The following is a 20060-nucleotide window of genomic DNA, read 5'->3' on the forward strand; positions in this document are numbered from 1 at the left end:
GCTCACTTCACTCTGCATATACTGTCTTGTCTGGTTTCAACTACATGGAACAAGATGCCCCCACACCTGATACCTGCTGCTGTCCTCTTCCTACCCAATACCCCTTTCCTGCGGCCTTTTCTGTGTTGTCTCCCCTTTCAGATAGTAAGCTTCTTTAGGGCAGAGGCTGTTTGGTTTTTTTTTTCTAATTATATCCTCAGGGCTTAGCACAATGCCAGGCATAAGGAATGACTTAATAAATGTTTATTGGATTGGACTGGGTTGGCTTATGGTTGACTTTTCATACAGTTCTGGGGTAGAAGATGTCACTTACTGGTTCTCACTGGATTTCCTGATCATTATTTGTTCTAGTGGAAACTTCCTAATTTTGCTAGGAGTAGATATGCGGAAACTGCATCATCTGCCTCCTGTTCAGGCAGTCCTCTTGGCACGAAATCCCTCAGCTTCACTTTTAAAGCCCTTCATACCATGGCTCCCTCCTACCTTTCGAGTCTTATCACATTAGCAAAATCCTAAATTCTCAAAGTGGAAATCTAGTCAGTAAAATTCACAGTTTTATAAATGATTAAATGAAGTTTCTGAGAGGTATCCAAAATTTTGATGTATGTGGGAAACAGGAATTAAAGTTTTTTTTTCCCCCTTACTTTGTACACCAATAGAAGGCTTAAAAACCACGTGATTTAACCAATGTCAATTAGTCAATACTAAATTCATAATTGCTGTTTATATTTAAGCTTAAAGATAATAGTTTGGTTTATTTTTCTAGCTGGATGTATTTTAATAATAGGCCATAAGAAGTCATTAATAAATAAACCTCTCTATTTTTTAACTCTTATAATATGCATTCCACAAATAAAAGCTTAACACTTTGATATAGAAACTTCTTGTACAAAGTACACATAAATTAATCTTTAGCTTTTTGTAGTTTAAATATAAATAAAAGAATTATGATTGTGCTCATAATACTCTGCTGGTGAAATCTTAACATAATTACCAAATTTATTTTCAGCAAGTTAGTAGTGGATTTACTAGTTAATACTTCAAGACCAACTCATGAATTTTACTAGCATCTCCAAATTAAACTAGCTTAGTCATTCTGCAATGCAAATTGAGGGCACTAAGAAAGTTCTGATCACTTTGGAGATGCAAGCACATTACTATCATACTTATATCTTACAGTAATTTCATACCTGACGTCAGCAACTCATTGATGATATTCTCTTGGAAAAGTTGATTAAAAGGCTCCTGGGGGAAATGATTCAACACACAAAAGCAGTACACTGCCTTCAACAAGCTGAACGATGACATTTTTGGAAGATAAGTATTCAAAGCACTTGTGATAGCCTCTAAGAACCTTTAAAGAAAGGAAAGACTATAATCAGAAATAAGAAAGAAATAAAATCACCATAACAAAGTCAAAGGAACTCCATAGTCACCTGTTTTAAGCTCAAAGAAAAGGCAAAATGGAAATCATGAATACAAGTAGGTACCTCTCTCTTTCTCATTCTCTCTCTCTCTCTGTCTCTCTCTCTCCCTCCCTGTCTGTCTCCCCCCCTACCAGGTGTGTTTACTGATGTGGTCCAGAATACCTGTGGTGTTTCGAAACATAACACACTTACCACTTCCCAGTTATTACCCTTTATACCCATTGGACCTACTTACGATGGCTGGTTCCTAATGTTGGACAGGGAATTGCACGCTCCAGCCATCCAGAAATGGGAGCTATGTTTCTCCCTATAGGTATTTAAATGAGCACAGAAGTGTTAAGAGCTAGAGAAGGTGGTTGAATAGGAGGCGAGAGTGAAAGGGTAGAGACGAAAATTGAGGTCTAGTAAAAATCTGTGGGCAAATGAAACTTTTTTATTTATGAGTTAACCTAGGAGACTACACTTTTTTTATTCTTGGTTTTCAAAAATAGCAAGATGGACATCTGAATCTCTTATGGACTAAAACAAAGGAGGGGAAAACTTTTTGGGTGTGTGTACATACATAAACATATACATGTGTGTATGTTCAAAAATGATTGAGTCCTATCTCTTCTCCTTCCTTATTTGTGTCATTTTGTGGCATCCAAATTATGATGTTCACAGTCCCTGAAAATATCCTGTGCAATACCACCTTGGTGTCTTTTGACTCAATTCAATTTAACAAGCATTTATTAAGGACTTATTACACGCAAGGCCTTGTGCTGGGTACTGGGCAAAAAGGAAACAGACAAAATGCAAAGCAGCCCCTGCCCTCAAGAAACTTATATTCTACCTAACATTTTCAAAGGTAAATATAAGTTAAGTAAGCAATAAGGGAAATCAGAAAAGGCTTTCCATAGGAAAGAGTGCCAGAGCTGAGCCCTGAAGGAAGCTAAGGATTCTAAGAAGTGAAGGTAAGGAGAGAATGTATACCAAGAAAGCAATGCAGTCTGTGCAAGGCAGATATAGAATGCTGACTAAAGAACAGAACCTCGGCCAGTTTGGCTAGAATGTAGAGTATGTGAAAAAGTATGGAAGAGTAGGGCTGAAAGTAAGGCTGAGGAGAGTTTAGATTTTACTACTAGGGGCAATAAAGAACCACTGAAGCTTCTTGAGCAATTACATGGTTTAGGAGAATGCATTTAGAGATGGGAAGGACCTTAGAAATTGTTTAGTTCAACCTCTCTCATTTTACAGACAGGGAAACTCAAGCCCAGAAAGGTAAGTGACTTGCCCAAGGTCACACAGTAACAGAGCTGGGATTCAAACACAAGTATTCTGATTCCAAATCCTAGGTTATTTCTACATACAATCCTGCCTTCCTTCAAGGTCAGACCTGAACTTTAAAAAGTTTATTTTGGCAGTGTAGAGGATGAATTGAAGAAGGAATGAAAGAGAAATGAGACCAATTAAGAGCTTACTATAATGGTCCAAGTAAGCGGTGATAAGGGCCTGGCCTGGTAGCTGAGTGAGTGAAGAAAAGAGGACGGATGCTCAAACTGTTAGCTCAGAATATCCACTTCTCCCCCTCTCCCTTCTCTAACTTACTTATAATCTACCCATTCCTCAAAGTCCAGTTCAAATCTCAACTGCTATGTGAAGTTTTTCTTACACTGTACTTACTCTATATAAAAGATCTATCCAACACATATATTTCTCTGAGTTGTATGGAAGGAAAAAAAAAACAGGATGATGCTTTCAAATCTTCACTCACTAATGCTCTTCATCCTAGATGCTTAACTTACTAGACTGTTCTGTATTCAAACCATTATTAGCAGATTTGACTACCACCTTAATTCCCTTCTATCATCAGCTGAACCAGCTCATTAACTGCACACTTCTCATCTCACCTTTTGCTCTCCAGGTACTAACTAGGAAAGCTCACAGACCTGGCTGGCAAGTTTCAATCTGACATGAAGTGAGGTAGGCCCGTGAGACAAAGCCAGTATGCAGCAGATATGCTGATGAGCCTCATAGACTTAGGGCACAAGACCAGAATGCAGAAGACAGAAAAGTAAAACTACGAATAGGAATGCAGAGGGAAGTCAAGGAGTAAAGGCAAAGAGGGCTCATATTTGTTTACAGAATTCAAGTAGAGTGTGGGGCCAATATTAGCAATTACATTTAATACTCACCCTCTGAGCTGAAAAGCAGAATGAATAGCTGGTAAGGCAGTTGCTATGAGCTGAAGAAGTATTACATGAACAGGAACTAACTGGCATTTAGACTGCATTTTACAGTTTGTCAATCACTTTACCTACATTATTTCATCTGAGCCTCAAAAGAACCCAATAAAGTATATAATACAAGTTTTTACAGATGAGGAAGATAAAGTTCAGAAAGGTAAAGAAGTCCATGGTCATGCAGTTAACAAACACATGACACAGAATCAGAACCCTAGCTGTCCTGACTTCAAGTCTACCAACCTATTCACAATGTCATGGCACTTCTCATAATCCTGAAGATTCAAGAAAGTAAAACCTCTCCTTGAAATTCAAAAATATATTACTAAATACCAAGTCAAAATAATGAATCTTATAGAAATACCTAAATTAAATTCATTAATTAAAAAAAAATAGTACTTACTGTTGGTTCTCAGAGTCACAGATGTGGTTAAGAGAGGAATATATATGAAGAATACATAAAATTTCTTTCTGATTTAGAGATTGAGATATGTCCACCACTCTTTTAAGAAACAAGTTCATCAAACCAATATGTCTAAATCTCAAGGACTCAAAAACAAGTAGAAGAGCAAGAACCTACGGAGAGAAATGAGAAACACTGATAAAAATCTCAAAGGATTTAATCAATAGTCTGTTGTTGGTGGTGTTGTTACAGCAAAGAAATAGAAGTAGGGGGTGTTCATCAAGTGGGAAATGGTTGAGCAAACTATGATATATGAATGTGACTGAAGAAATGATGAAGGGCATGAGTCCAGAGAAACCTTGAGAAGACCTGTATGAAGTGAGCAGAACCAAGAGAACAATTTACACGGTACCAGCAACATTAGAACTCTGATCAATGCAATGACTCCATAATCTCAAAGGACAAGTGATGAAACACACTCTCTACATATTGATTAAAAGGCTATGGACTCAAAGTCTAGAATGAAACATACATTTTTGGACACAGACAACTTAGGGTTCCCGATTACCTAAGGGTTTCATTACTTCTTCTTTCAACTGAGATAAGAAAAGGAAGAAGATGATGTGGTTATTAAAACAAAAAAAAAAAGTAAATAAAGCATCTTTGGAAATGTCTGGAAGAGAACAGGACAGTCAGAAGGAGTCACAAACAAGCAGGACTGCAGTGAAAGTTCGAGTTTCATTGTTTTTATATTAACAAATCATAAAAAAGAAAAGAAAATGCTTCTGTTGTTTGTCCCTTTCTAGACCTAAGCAATGTTTTGTTACCTTTGGCCTTGTCTTGAAACTTATAGTACCTTATAGTTCTGCCTTTTTTGATTTCCCTCCATATCATCAGATTTTTTTTGTATTTTCTTTCACATTTTATAATAATTTTTTTCAGGACCATAACATCCTATTACAATTCCACAATTTATTCAGCCATTCTCCACTTTTTTGGTCATATAGGCTATTTCTTTTTTTAAAATGATGTTATAAATAGAATAACCAGAAATATTTTTTACAACTAGATTCTCATTTACTTTTTATGAAAATGTTTTTGGGTTGGTCACAGCAATGGAATAATTAACACAAATGGTATAATCAATTTTGTGACTCATAAATTGCCATATGGTTCTACAAAATGGTATTCCAGTGAGTAGAATGTAATATAAGGTTATCTTGCTTTGCCTTTTTCTGATTATAAAGGAGTTTGAGCTTCTTTTCCATTGGTTACTGTTTATATTTCTTCCTTCATAAAACTGCCTGTGCATGATCTTTGACCTTGGTTCCACTGGAGGGTGTATGTAGGTATTATAGATGTGATTTATTTCCTTACACATTCTCTTTTAACGACTTCTGGAAAGTTTGCAAATGATATGATGGTATACTTAGAGAATCCCAGAGAATCAACTAAAAAACTAGTTGAAATAATTAACAACTTTAGCAAAGTTGCAGGATACAAAATAAACTGACATAAATCATCAGCATTTCAAGAAAAAGAAATTCCATTTAAAACAACAGTAGATAATACAAAATACTTGAGAGTCAACCTGCCAAGATAAACCGAGGAACTATATGAATACAGTTAGAAAATAATTTTCATACAAATAAAGTCAAATCTAAACAACTTGAAAAATATTAACTGTTCATGAGTGGGCCAGGCCAATATAATAAAAATGACAGTGTCATACCAATCAAACGACCAAAAAATTATTTTATAGAGCTAGAAAAAAAATCATAACAAAATTCATCTGAAAAAAACAAAAAGTCAAGAATATCAAGGGAATCAGTGAAAAGAAATGTGAAGGAAGGTGGCCTTGCTGTACTGAATCTCAAACTATATTATAAAGTGGTAATTATCAAAACAATTTAGTACTGGCTAAGAAATAACAGTGATTCAGTGGAACAGATTAGGTACACAATATAATACAACAAATGACCATAGCAATTTAGTGTTTGATTAACCCAAGATCCAAGCTTTGGGGACAAAAACTGCTAGGAAAACTAGAAAACAGTATGGCAGAAACTAGGTACAGACCAACAAATCACACCGTATACTAAGATAAGGTCAAAATCAGTACAAGTTTTAGACATAAAGGGTGATACCACAAGCAAATTAGGAGAGCATGTGTTAGTTCACCCATCAGATCAATGGATAAGGGAAGAATTTAGGACCAAACAAGATATAGACAGCATCACAAAATGTAAAATTGCTCATTTTGATTATATAAAATTAAAATGGTTTCTGCCAAACAAAACCAATACCAAAGTAGAAGGAAAGCAGAAAATTTTGAAAAAAAAATTTATAACAAGTATCTCTGATAGAGGCCTCATTTCTCAAATATATAGAGAACTGAGTCAAATTTACAAGAATACAAGTCATTCTCCAATTGATAAATGGTCAAAGGATATGAACAGGCAGTTTTTAGAGGAAGAAATCAAAGCTATCTAAAGTCATATTAAAAAAATGCTCTAAATAGCTATTGATTAGAGAAATACAAATTAAAACAACTCTGAGGTATCACCTCATACCTCTCAGATTGGCTAATATGACAGAAAAAGAAAATGACAAATGTTGGAAGGGATGTGGGAAAATTAAGACATTAAATGCATGAACCAACTAAAGGAGTGAACCTGAAATCTGGGAGATTGATTTTGAGGCTGATTTGCAGTAATCCAATGGAAGCAATGAGAACTTGTGAACTGATCCAACCATTCCAGAGAGCAATTTGGAACTATGCCCAAAGGGCTATACAACTGTGCATACCCTTTCATTCATCTATACCATTACTAGGTCTATATTCCAAAGACACTAAAAAGGGGGGAAGGGACGGGGAAAAAGACCTAATTGTACAAAAATATTTATAGCAGCTCTTTTTGCAGTGGCTAAGAATAGGAAAGGGATGCCCATCAATTGAGGAATAGCTAAACAAGCTGTGGTATATGATTGTAATGGAATGTTATTGTGCTACAAGAAATGACAAGAAAGATGATTTTTAGAAAAACCTGGAGAGACTTACATGAACTGATGCTGAACAAAGTGAGTAGAACCAGGAGAACATTATACACAGTAACAGCTATATTATTTGATGAAGAACTATGAATGACTTAGCTATTTTCAGCAAAATAATACTCCAAGAAAATCCCTAAGGACTGATTATGACGCATACTATGCACCTCCAGAGAAAGAACTGATATTGTTTGAATATAGACCGAAGCATGCTATTTTTCACTTTCTTTCATTCTTTTTGTCTTATTTGAGTCTTCCTGTACAAAAAAAGAAAATGTTTTGGGGGTAGCTACGTGGTACAGTGAGTAGAGCACAGTCCCTGGAGTCAGGAGGACTTGAATTCAAATCCGGCCTCAGACACTTGACACACTTACTAGCTGTGTGGCCTTGGGCAAGTCACTTAACCCTAATTGCCCTGCCTTCCCCCTGCCCCCCCAAAAAACCAAAAATGTTTTACATGATTGTATATGTATAACCTGTATCTGATTGTTTACTGTTTCAGGAAGGAACAGAATTTGGAACTCAAAACTTTTTTTAAAAAAGTTAAAAAATTGTTTTAATACATAATTGGGGAAAAAGTAAAATATGTTTTTTAAAATATAGGAATAAAAAGATTTTCCCATAATTTAAGTAAATACATTTTTACTTGCCTTGTCTCTCTTTTAATTAGTTTTCTGACTTTCTTAGTATTTCCAATTTTGGCTAAATTTCTTTGGTCATTTACTCTCTCAGAGTATCTTAAGATTTCATTTTCTCTGGTTTCCTTTTTTCATCTTTACTGATTCTGATATTTTAGTTAATTCAATAGGTTAAAAGATTTTTAATTATTCAGCATTGTCCTTTGCTCATGTAAAATTTTTAGTTGGTTCATCTTTTTTTGATTTTCACTTGATTTTTGTTTCCTCTCCCTCATATTTAATCAGCTGCAAAGTCATGTTGACTCTTTCTCCGCACTGTTTCTCTTGTAAATCCTCTTTTTTGCATTTACATAGTCATTGCCCTAATAAAACGTTCTCATTGCTTCCACTGGATTGCTGCAAATCAGCCTCAAAATCAATCTCCCAGATTTCAGGTTCACTCCTTTCTTATGCTTTCTCCACAAAACTACTAAATTCATATTACCAAAATACAGATTTGATCATGTCACTACTCTATTAAAAAATCTTCAATGGCTCCCTATTCCTTCTAGAACAAAAAATATAGAATCCTCAACCTGATCTTTTCTTCTATTTCTATTATTTAATTAAAACAAATTTTGTGGGGTATGGGGTATATTTTCCAATACATTTCATCATGGTTTGTAAAGATGTGTTCTGGTGTCCAAAATGTAATTGGGAAATATTTAACAAAATAAATAAAAATGCAACACCACTGATGATGTTCATTTGAGGTTTCGTAAGTCAGTATGTTACCCACAGGATCCAGTTTAACATCACTGACCTATACTTCTGAATGCCCTGCCTCCCAAGAGCCATCCTTTGTAATTAAGAGGGGAAAAAAGACACTTCTGTAAAATAAACAACACAGGGAAAAAGTCTGACATATTCAGTATTCGACATTGATAGCTCCCTGCCACTGCAAAGAACAAGGGGAGGGGCCTTCTCACACCTCTTCTTTTAGGTTAAGTCCAGTATAATTCTACAGCATTCACTTCATTTTTTTTTAATTTTTTTTTTAATTTTCATTTTTAGTTTACAACAGACACTTTTTAAAATTGTTGTTCTATCCATTTATATTGTTGTATTCACTGTGTGTATTGTTTTCCTGGTTCTACATAGTTGCTATGGATATCTACTTTGTTTCAGCATGCATTTTGCTAACACAAGAAGTATTACTATAGATATTCTGGTGTATCCAGCCTCAGACACTTACTTAGCTATGTGAACCTGGTCCAGTCATTTAACCTCTGTACTCCTCAGTTTCCACAACAGTGGAATGGGGATAACACCAGCACCTACCTCCCAGCATTGTAGTGAGTCTCAAATGAGTTAATATTCGAGTGCATGGCAAGTACTTCATAAATGCTTATTTCCTTCCTCCCTTCCTTCACTTTCTGGGTCAAAGAGTATTACCATTTTAGTGACTTTCTTTGCATACTCATTCTGAGTATGCAAAGCTCTCTACAATAGGAATTTTATTTCCAAAATTATTCCACTGTGTGTGGGCTTTTTTTTTTAGCTGCTTCTGTTCTTTTTGATGTTTTGTTTTTGTGGAATGAGTAAGAATCCTGGTTCCTAACCTTCATTCTCTTGAGTCTTCTCAACTCAAAACATCTTAGGTCCATAACACCCCTAAAGATTTAAGGGTAGTAGACAACTTTTTACTGATGGAAAATAAAGTCATAAAGTAGTTACTGTATCAGTGAAAATATAAATCACTTTAGAATAAAGGTCTCAGTCTCTGTCTCTCTCTTGCTTTTCAGAAAATATATGTAAACATACAAACATAAAATATATGTAAAAAATACAGTTTTGGAAAATGTTTCAACAATAAACAAGCCAACTCTAGATTCTGTCTGAACTCTTGCACATGAGGGAACGTCATATCCAATTTCCTTTTCTGACATTCCTTTTCTCTAAGAATTTAAGGGGTATACACTCTGGGAATGACATAAATCTCTAAAAGTGCTAGCAGGGTTAAATTCTTATGATGAAAACACATTTCCCAATGTGTTTCACATTTCTTTCTTTGCCTCTCTTCTTCATTATATGATTTTTTTTTTAGATTCAATGTCAATGTTGAATAGAATGTTTCATCACTTGCTTTCTTCCCACATACACCATTGGGAAAAAAAAAACCAGAAAATTTTTAAAAAGCTATAACATTTGCCTACTGTTGTATTTCAGAGGAAATTCTTACTCAATTAATGTCCTTAAAGTGAGATTTAAAAAAAAAACCCAGAACTTTGGAGGTTGTATCAAGTTTTAAGTAACAGAAACTACATTTCTCCTGCAGTTAACTGATCACCACATAATAACTAAATTACATTTTGCAAAATGAATTCATTGTAAAGCTATCTTAATTAGGCTTCATTTGACCAAAGTCAGTAGAATCACAGCTATAACATTAAATATCTATGCAAGCTATTGAGGACCACTTTTTAAAAAATAAACAGAATCATAAACACCTGCATATGATGTTAGTTTGCATTTTTTAGACTCAGACATTGTAAAAGACAGATGGTACATCAAGAACCACTTGAAGTCACTCCGTCTGACATTTCAAGCTTTGTGGTATCCTAACTTTAAAAATTCAAGAAGCACAATACAGACAATGAGTCACTGTTACCAAGTTTATCCTGTAAAGTTAGTTATGAACACTCACTTGTTTCATTTTCCACATGTCAAAAGTTGTAGTTACATAGTCAGCAATTGCTGTAAAGAGATCCAAGTTTTGGTACTGGAGATCTCTGCAGGACTGCAGGATACTCATTAGCATCCAAAAAGGACATCCATGGATATCAGCTGTCAGAAAGAGGTTAAGAAAGAAAAAAGACTCGGTCTAATTACAGAATTCAAGGGTCAGAGAAATGCATACACTTGAAATAAAAAGTCCTCCAAACCAGTGAAATTTGCCATCAACACTGAAACTATTTACAACTATAAGAAACACCTCCAAACATTCCTCAGGAGTTAAAACAAAAGGTCCTGAACCTGAACCAGGCATCACTTAAGGGATATGAGTATAGTGAATGGGAAAATGTCACTTACCAGCAACCATTTTACTGCATTCATTCAGGAGTATGACAGAACGGTGGTTCAGGGCAGCCAGGGCACCAAACATGTGCTGGCTATTTACAGGAGAAAATTTATCTAATTCTTTCAAGGCTTTTATCTGAAAGAAGGTAAAGTTGAATTCCTATATTCACATCAAATAAAAGTAATAATAAAAACATAAATTCTCTTACTCCGAGAAATAGAGTGAAAAAGGAGTCTGAATAAGATTACAAGGATCCATATTTTCAATACAAACTAGCTGTTGTGTCAATGATGACACCAGCAAGTACTTGAAGATAGGACTAATCCCCACAAGATCTAATTATTCCAGTGAAGTCTTTTCTAATGAAGTTTACTGTAAACTGATATAAAAGGAGTAACACCACTTTTTGAAGGAACAATGAGCAGAAAACGCCCCCACTTCTGCTACACACGTGTTCACATATGTTGGGATCTTTAAGTCTTTAAGTAAGCTACAGAGCTCTAGCGAAGTTTGATATTAGCAGTCTGGACAGAGAATAAAGCAAGCATTACAAGAAATTCATTTCTTTAGATGAACAGAGAAAGAGTCCTTGCTCATTTTTCAACATTCCTCATGGGAAAATAATATCTGATTTAATCACTTGCCCAGTTGGTTACTTACTGTTCAGAAAGGAATTGAGTAAGTTAGTCACAAGCACCTTTCTCTCCAAACACTCAATAGAAACAAGTCAAATTTAGCTTCTTTTTCTTCCTTTACCTCTATTTTCTTTTTAAGAGGGTATGGGGCATCTTTTCCAATACATTTCATCATGGTTTGTAGAGTCAAGATGTGTTCTAGTGTCCAAATTTGCTTATCAACTAACAGCCTATTATGAAAGAAAATAAATCTTAGAATTGCAGAATTTTACATCTGGTAATCATCCTTAGAAATTTTTATGTCTCCTCTCATCCCTCATTTTACAGATAAGAAAAATAAGACCCTCAGAGGTAAGTTAAATAATGTTTGGCACCATAGTTAGTGACAGACATGGAACAAGAACCAGTCTCCTGACACATAAGTTGGCCACATTCTACTATGCTACCATCAATGAGATCCACAAAGATAAAGACTTGAGAAGAATAAGGAAATGAAACATCACTGTGATTGGCCTGACAGTGGCTCAGTAAAAGAGTATCATACATTTTTTATGTACATTAGTAGAATATTTAGAATTTGATTTGACTCTCATCATTACTACTTCCTTTTAACAGTAATCCTAACATAAATAATGATTATGTAAGGTTTTTTTTTTCAATCCAGTATCAAGATGTTAAACTGGTTTGAAAATTGTGTTTATGAATAAATGCCCTACAAATGCAACAGGCTTCTTGATGCTAAACTAAATTAATTGAACTGAAAGAAATAAAGAAAATTCCCTGAAAACTCCAGAGATGTCTCCTTACCGCAATCCTGCACGAAGAGCATCCACATTTTTGCTTTTCCCCATGGCTTCCAAGGTACGTGATAAAACTGAAAGACATGTCTCATCACACTCATTGATACGTTCCTATTGAAATATATTGACATAAAAAGATTATGGCTAAATATTCTGTGTTAGTTCATCTTACCCCAGCTTGTGCACTGAATCAATATTTTAAATAATTTATTATGAATACCAAAAATGCATCAATCATCTTCAGAGAATGACACATTTCTCAAAAATCTCATAAAGCAATTTTCTAGGTAAGTGAAGCTTACCCCTTTTAGTAGACAAGACTTTTTAAAAAATTATTCATTTTTATTTTGTGAATTTATTTCATATTTCTTTTGCTTCTTACACAGATGAAAATTAACATCTTTGAACCTTTTCTTGATCACTCAGATCACATTATAAAGGTTAGTAACTGAAACAGACCAGAATACAATCACAGAGATACACAATACACAGATACACACACACACACACACAAACACGCACACACGCACGCACACACACACACACACACACCCCAATCAGGTAGAAAAGATACATATAAAGAAGGAAGATGAAAAGTTCTAAGGCTCACAAGAGAGAGGACATATACACACTTCAACTGAATATTGTGGAGGGAGTGGATGTTGCAAGTTGTACTACAAGTGCCTCAGGGAAGATAAAACAGCAATAATCACACTTCTGCAAGGGGTCTAACGGACCGATCTTATTGGAGTATATTTGGGGGTCCTGGCAAGGGATAAGACGAAAGGGTTTTTTGTTTTTTTTAAGACTTAACTCTTCAGGAAGAAAGTGAGAACAAGAGAACCAGAGATGAGAAAAACATGGTATCTAAAAAATAAAACCTCACTAAAAAACAAAACAAAAAACCTAGTAACAACAAAAAAAATCTTTAACTCATTGGAGTATGTGTCTGTACATATATGTATTTTTTTTCAAACTGAAGAATACATGGATCTCACTGGCACTCTCTACTTTCCCATACAGAAAAGCCAATCTCAAAATGTAATGGGGCCCTAGTAGCCAAAGAAGACTACAATAGCTTTAAAACCAATCAGAATTTATTATTTGTAGCTAGAAAGTACGATCTTGAAAGTTCAATCTCAAGAGACTTTCTTGATTTTAAGAAAGTTCATTATGCTTACATGAATAAAAAGCCTAATTGAAGGAAGTCTAATTTCAGCCCAAGTTAAAATTGCAGAGCCACCAACAGGTAGAACCAAATGCTTTGTTTAGGAAATCTTTGTATAGTTTTAAAATTTACAATCTGAATATTATCATAATCCCATTCTGATGATCCCTCAAGAAGTGAAGTGTTATTTTGGTATGAAAGAGTTTTAAGAAAGGATCAAATAACAACCATTTGTTCAAAAGAATTTCATTAAAGTTGCCATAGTGCCAATAATTATGGTTTTTATTATCTGCATCTATACCTTCAAAGAAAGCCTTCTGTTAAATTAAAACCTATATATTCAAGTTCTGGGCACCAATCAATAGACTGATCACCTGCACCAAATAAAGTTACTTTCCCAAACCATCATTTGAGTTTTAAATAACAGTATTCTCTCATTGTAACAGTTTAGCTCCCAACATTTTATTTTAATCAACACTTCTTTCTTTGCTCTGCTATATGTTTAGGCTGTTTCAGTGACCCAATAAGGAAAACTAGCTCTAAGAATTATAGTGTGATCCATGGCAGGGCTACTATTTGTGTGTGTTTCTCCTATCAGCTCTCGATTATCTTTAGGATAAAATATAATCTCCTCTGTTTATTTTTTGAAGCCTTTCACAGTTTCACACCAAACTATCTTTCCAGCCTCACGATATGCTATTTCCAGCTTTCTCTGCTCCACATGACACTCGATTTGTTTCCATGTCTCTGCACGCCTAGCCCCTAGGCCCAAACTGCGCCAACTCTTCACCTTGCCATACTGGAATCTGGCTCCTCCTCCAAGACACAACTCAAGTACCACTTTCTACATGAAGTCTTCCCTGGTCCAACTACTAGTGACTTCCCTTCCAAACTACCTTGCAGGGAACTACTTTGTATTTATTCTATATGGGTTTACATATGGGCTTGCTGTACGTCCCCTTGGAATGTGAGCATTCTTCCAAGTAGGGACTCTTTCAGTCATTATATTTGTATCCTAAGCATTTAGCGCAGTGCCTGACATGTATTAGGAACTAAATCATTGTTGATTCACCTACCCAGCTATATTCCTTTTCATCCATCCCTACCCTGTAATCCCCCTACCCTGCTTGGCCTACCTTCCTCCCCTTGCTTTCCATATTGCGACTTAAAATTGGATAAGAAAAATCAACCTGTTATGGAGTTTTAGCAGTAGAGCTAGGCATGTTTAGTAGTCGAGATAGGATTTCATTTCTTAAAAAAAAGGTTCTGTACCACAGGATTAGAGGTGATCATTGCATCATACATTATCTGTGTAAGTGTAAAAAACAGTAACATTCCACTGTCCAAAGAGCCTTTCTCAAAAGTACTGAGGGGGAAAGACGATGTATTTGCTAGGTTACACATGTAAGGATTTCAATTCCATTTGTCTTACCTGCACTACCCTCAGCAAGACCTGAACTAGATAAGTGTTCTGCGGGATTCCGATCTTGATCAAAGCATACAGAGTGAATATCACCTGTTGAAGCTTTACAGTCTTGGCTTCTTTCATTACTTGGTCACAGAGCTGATTAAAAGCAGGATGTTCATAAAGCAACTGTCTTTCAAAACGCTTCTGGTCTTCAGACATATTTTTAGCAATTTTCCACATACTTATGAAATAGTTACAGCTAGAAAACCTAGGAAACTTTGAAAATATGTCCAATACATCACTCATGGAATTACAATGCTTAATGAGGTGCCTGTGTTTGACAAAGTCTAGCTGCTTTTCCTTTTGAGAGAGATCATGTTCAAGAGGAACCATCATTTTCTTTGGCCCATCAACAGCAAGGTGAGGTGTTGTGTCTGACATGAAAAAGCATTGGGAGTCAGAAGACAGTTGTCTAGGGTAGAGGAGCTTGCCAACTGAAGCTGATGTTAATGTGTTCAGTCTTCTTTTCTGGATTTCACTGCCTTCCAACTGAAAAACTAACACACCTTGACAGAAAAATCTAACAGATAATAGAGGTTTTTGAAGAGACTGAAGGAGAAGAAGATTTTTTAATATGCTATTTTGGTAGGTAATTTTTGGTTTCTGAAGCTCCAAATGGTCTCCCTTCATCATTCTTCTAATACTTGAGGAACCAAATGGACAAATGTTTAGATTCAACTGTCTGAGGTTCCATAAAAAGGAACTTGTTTTTTTATTCATTTTGCTATTGCTTTAAGATTCCTGTAAAAACCACCAACAGCCATAACTTCTACCAGCCAAACCAGAAGAGGTCCACTGTTTTCCCTCTAAAAATAAAATAGGATAGATTAGCAAAGTTTTTAAAGAAATACACAGACAGAAAATACACTGTTAAATCAAGCTGAGATAAACCTAGAATATCCTCTTCAATCATTAAAGACTTGCATTAAAAGAATCCAGACAATTCAATCCTATATCTAGACACTGTACATTCCTTAAACATAAGCATTCTTCTCTTTTAAAATATTTTAGTACTATTTCAAGAAACCTGCTATTCCGTCAGTTCAGGTACTTTACCTATTGGGGCAGCAACTTCTCCTGTCATAACAGACCATCTTCAGAGGTTGCTGTGGTTAAAAAAAAAAAAAGTATTTAGCAGTGGCCAGCCTTCTGGTAGTGAGCCTTTCTCAACTTTATTAGATGAGGTATCCCTTGGATAAACACAAAACCCATCCCTAGGTTTTTATTTGATATATTTCTAGCTTGGTAAGATAGGCTAAAGCTTTGCTGGCAGCACAATCTTCATGAACATAAGGCCATTTCCATGTCAACATAAGGCATGAGAACAGGACTTCAATGGATGATGCTTGTATCATTAATTTACACATTTGCTAAAAAATAACAAAGTACTATAGTAGTATTATATTTGTGTAACTACAACATAGTAAAATCAATCTTTCATATTCTCATGAATGTAAAAAGACTCAAAATACCACCACCAAACCAACTGAGGAAAAACTGGACTTTTAACAGAAATCTGTGTTCAGTGAGAATTCCTCTGAGAAATAAACATTTTTAACAGTAAAGTGAACTGTTTTCTTTAATGAAAACAAAGTATAAAGAAAACTAGCTAGTTCAAGCATAACAGGATCTATGTGGCAACTTGGTAACTTCTGAAAGAAATTCATCAAAGACTGGGATCATAAGATTTGGAGCTAACAGAGACCTTAGGATCATCTTGTCCAACCCCTTCATTCTGCAGATGAAGAAATTGCAGCTCAAAAGGTTAAATAATTTTCTCTACTTCATATAGTAAGTAGCAAAAACAGTGTCTGAACCCAAGTCTTCTGATTCCAAATCCACTCCTCTAGAATATCACATGCTTGGAACTACTTCCTTCATTCAGAAAACAATGAGTATCTATAGCATTTAGTGCATTTGCAGGTATGGAAACAGATAAAAAGATAAATAAGGTGAGACTATCTAAGAAGGGAAGATGACATGTCCAAAAGAAGAACATCGTTCAAACCTTTGAAGAGTGAGTCTAGGAGAGATAGAATAACTCTATAATTAAAGCAAACACTAAACATGACAATGCATTTGAGCTTGTGGGCTTACTGGTGTGTTAATTTGATTAACTACTAAATATTTCAGCAGCAACAACCAACATACTGCCTTCACTGCTATGCTGATCCACTCCAATCAGATTGTAAGGTCTTTGAGGGCAATGTTCACCTATTGAACTTTTTTGAATCCTTCATAAAATCTAGTACAGTACATAGTAGGCCTCGAGTTTTACCAAGTAAAACCAAGAAATATGGACTTCTAATTCTGGTTTAGCCATTTACAACCCTGTTCACATAAGCTATGGCAGAATTTTAAAACTTCAAAATACATGGATTTGTTTTTCAAACCTTTTTTGGTGATCTTTGGATTTTCTTCAAGTAGGAAATATAAAATGCTTCCAAATATACTAAGTATAAAACAGAACCACTGAATATTACACCCTCAAGGGATTTTAAAGATTGTAAGCCCATAGATTCCAACCCCATCATTTTAGAGATGAGGACAAAGAAGCATAAATGGTTAAGTGTTTTGCCCAGGGTTACACAGCTAGAGTGTGTGACACAGCTAACATGTCTGAGGTGTGATACGAACTCACATCTTCCTGACTTCAGGTCTAATGCCCTAGTCCCACCACCACACCAATGATCTTCTATTCCAAGTCTTTTAATCTTAGATTTAAGCAAAATGTGATCCAGAAGTGAAGAAGCTTACTCAATGTCACAAAGCATTAGTATTAAGCATCAGCATTATCAATAGCTGAGAACTGAGATCAAATGAAGAATAAAACTGAGAAATATATGTTAACCAAATATTTTAACCAATATCATGGAAGATTCCATGTTTAAGATCCACAGAAAATTTAAAATGCATTTATTAAGTGGCTACTATGTAGCACAGAAGTTCTTAACCTTTTTTGTATCACGAACACCCCACTGACAATCTGGTGAAGTTTATGGGCCCTTTTCTCAGAATAATGAATGCAACTGTGTTATAAAAACACAATTATATTGAAGTATAGTTATCAAAATATTTTTTTCCAAAATAACAAATTCACAAACCCTAAGTTAAGAACCTGTTATAGAGGGACCTTTGCAAGATATCTTCATGATAGCAAGGTTTTACAAATGCTCTTAGATGCAGATGACATATTAAATGCATCATGTCACAGGACAAGTACAAAGTCTCCTCAATGAATTACATAGCAACTCAAAAGAGATTGGTTTAATTATCTGTATAGGAGAAAATATGTGGACTAAAAATGCTTATTTCCCAGATTATGACAAGCAGTTGTTTGATCACATCCTGGACATAAGACAATTAAATGATAATACACCCAAAAAAGCAACAGAAAGTAGATAGGAAATATGTAAGCCCTAATCATTAATAATGTTGTCTTACAATAGTAAGTGATGTAAAAAATGTCATCTAAGGCAGCACTTCTTATACTGTGGGTTTACGGGGTCTCAACTCAGTTTAATAAGTGCTTAAGGGGTCAGGAATAGAAAAAGTTTAAGAAACCCTGATCTAAGGTATGTGTATAACTGGAAAATAAGGAAGGCTGGACAGGTTATGTAACAAGAACGAGTTAATAAATGGACAGGTCAATTGGTATTTTGGGATAAACAAGCATTTATTAAGCACCTACTAAGCACCAGAAAATGTGCTAGGTATATGCAATAGTCACTGCCCTCAAGGAACTTACATTCTATAGTAGAATACAAAATATACACACGTAAGTAAAATATATACATATGTATACACATATATAAGTAGAAGCAAAGTATATACAAGGTAATTTGAGGAGGAGTATCAGCTTGGGTGATCACAAAAGGTTTCATGTAGGACATGGCCCTTGAACTGAACTTTGAAGAAAATAAGGGAGTCCAAGAGTCAGAAATGACAAGATACATGTTCTAGGTATGGGAGACATACCTGTCAAAGGCATGGAGATGAGAGATGGAAGGTCATGTGTGGTGTGATGAAGAGCAAGAGGGCTAGTTTGGCTTCTACCACTGAGCAGGTAAAAGTGAGTAATATGTAATATATCTAGAAGGTAGGTTGGAACCAAGGACGTTAAAATGATAAACAAGAGTCTGTACTTGGTACATGATCAGACCTATGCTTTACGAATATCACTTTAGCAAGTATGTCAAGCATGGACTAGAGAAGGCGGAAAGGAGGCAAAGAGGACAAACAGGAGGCAAGTCAATTATTCAGGTGGGAGGAACCAGGCCTTAAACTAGGAGTTGGCGTTAGGAACGGAGAGAAGATGGAAATTGTGGACACAGAATTTACAACTGATTGTATATGTAGGGTTAGTGGGTGAAAAGGGAGGATGACTCAGAGGGTGTGAATCTGTTGACTGGAAGGATCCTGCTGAGAGAAAGAGGCAAGTTTAGAAAAAAGGTGGATTTTGGCCCGGGTTCTGTTGTAAGTATATTGACTTTAAGATGTCAATGAGACATACAGTTCAGGATGTCCAGTGAGAAATTGGTGATAAGTGCAAAGATCTGGGAATCATCTGCACAGAGGTCATAACTGAACATATGAGGGTTGATGGGGTGACCAAAAGAGAGAGTGTAGAGGGGAAAAAGGGCTCATGACAGGGCTGAGAGTATAGTCACAATTAAAGAGACAGAAAGGAGATGATGTTCCAGTAGAAGAGATAAAGAAATGCACTGCTAAGAAGAGAAGTAAAAGTAATGCTGTGAAAGCTGAGAAGTGAAACAGTATCTAAAAGAAAAGGCTGGCTATAGTACCAAATGTTTCAAAAATGTCAAAAAGGAAGAAGCCTTTAGTGTCTGCATTTGGTACCCAAGAAATGCTAAGAATAACATAGTAGGTACGGTAAATGGGGGAGGGGGTGATTGTTACACGTGGTTGTGGCTGAAAGGGGAACCAAAAGCGTGGGTGTTTCCTAAACTCCTTCGAAGGAGAAATGCCTTGGGAAGGAGAGGCAAAGAAGGCGAGAAAGGCTCAGGACCTGATCCGCAGGTGGGGAGGAGGACAGGATTAAGAAACCAGCCGGATTTCCCCCGGGGATGCCCGGAGAATAAAAGCCCCACTCCCCGCGCTACACTGAAGCCCGAGGGCCGCGCGCGCTGCGCCCCCGCTTCCTGCCCCAACTTGGGGGGTGGGGGG

At 35.8% G+C, this 20060-nt stretch overlaps 1 protein-coding gene across 2 annotated transcripts in view; it reads right to left on the minus strand.

Annotated features, from left to right (window-relative positions):
• The window catches only part of FASTKD2 (FAST kinase domains 2), a 32024-nt gene that overhangs the window by 11635 nt on the left and 329 nt on the right, over positions 1–20060 (minus strand). For both annotated transcript variants that reach the window (XM_036757115.1, XM_036757114.1), the window contains exons 2-9: positions 15930–15979; positions 14838–15679; positions 12245–12348; positions 11559–11667; positions 10814–10937; positions 10428–10567; positions 4053–4225; positions 1191–1354 (exon numbers count right to left, since the gene is read on the minus strand). In XM_036757115.1, the coding sequence (XP_036613010.1) occupies positions 1191–1354; positions 4053–4225; positions 10428–10567; positions 10814–10937; positions 11559–11667; positions 12245–12348; positions 14838–15593 (1570 nt within the window). In that variant the 5' untranslated portion in view covers positions 15594–15679; positions 15930–15979. The remainder of the gene's footprint in view (positions 1–1190; positions 1355–4052; positions 4226–10427; positions 10568–10813; positions 10938–11558; positions 11668–12244; positions 12349–14837; positions 15680–15929; positions 15980–20060) is intronic.

This window comes from Trichosurus vulpecula, chromosome 4, assembly GCF_011100635.1.
Source record: "Trichosurus vulpecula isolate mTriVul1 chromosome 4, mTriVul1.pri, whole genome shotgun sequence".
NCBI lineage: Eukaryota > Metazoa > Chordata > Mammalia > Diprotodontia > Phalangeridae > Trichosurus > Trichosurus vulpecula.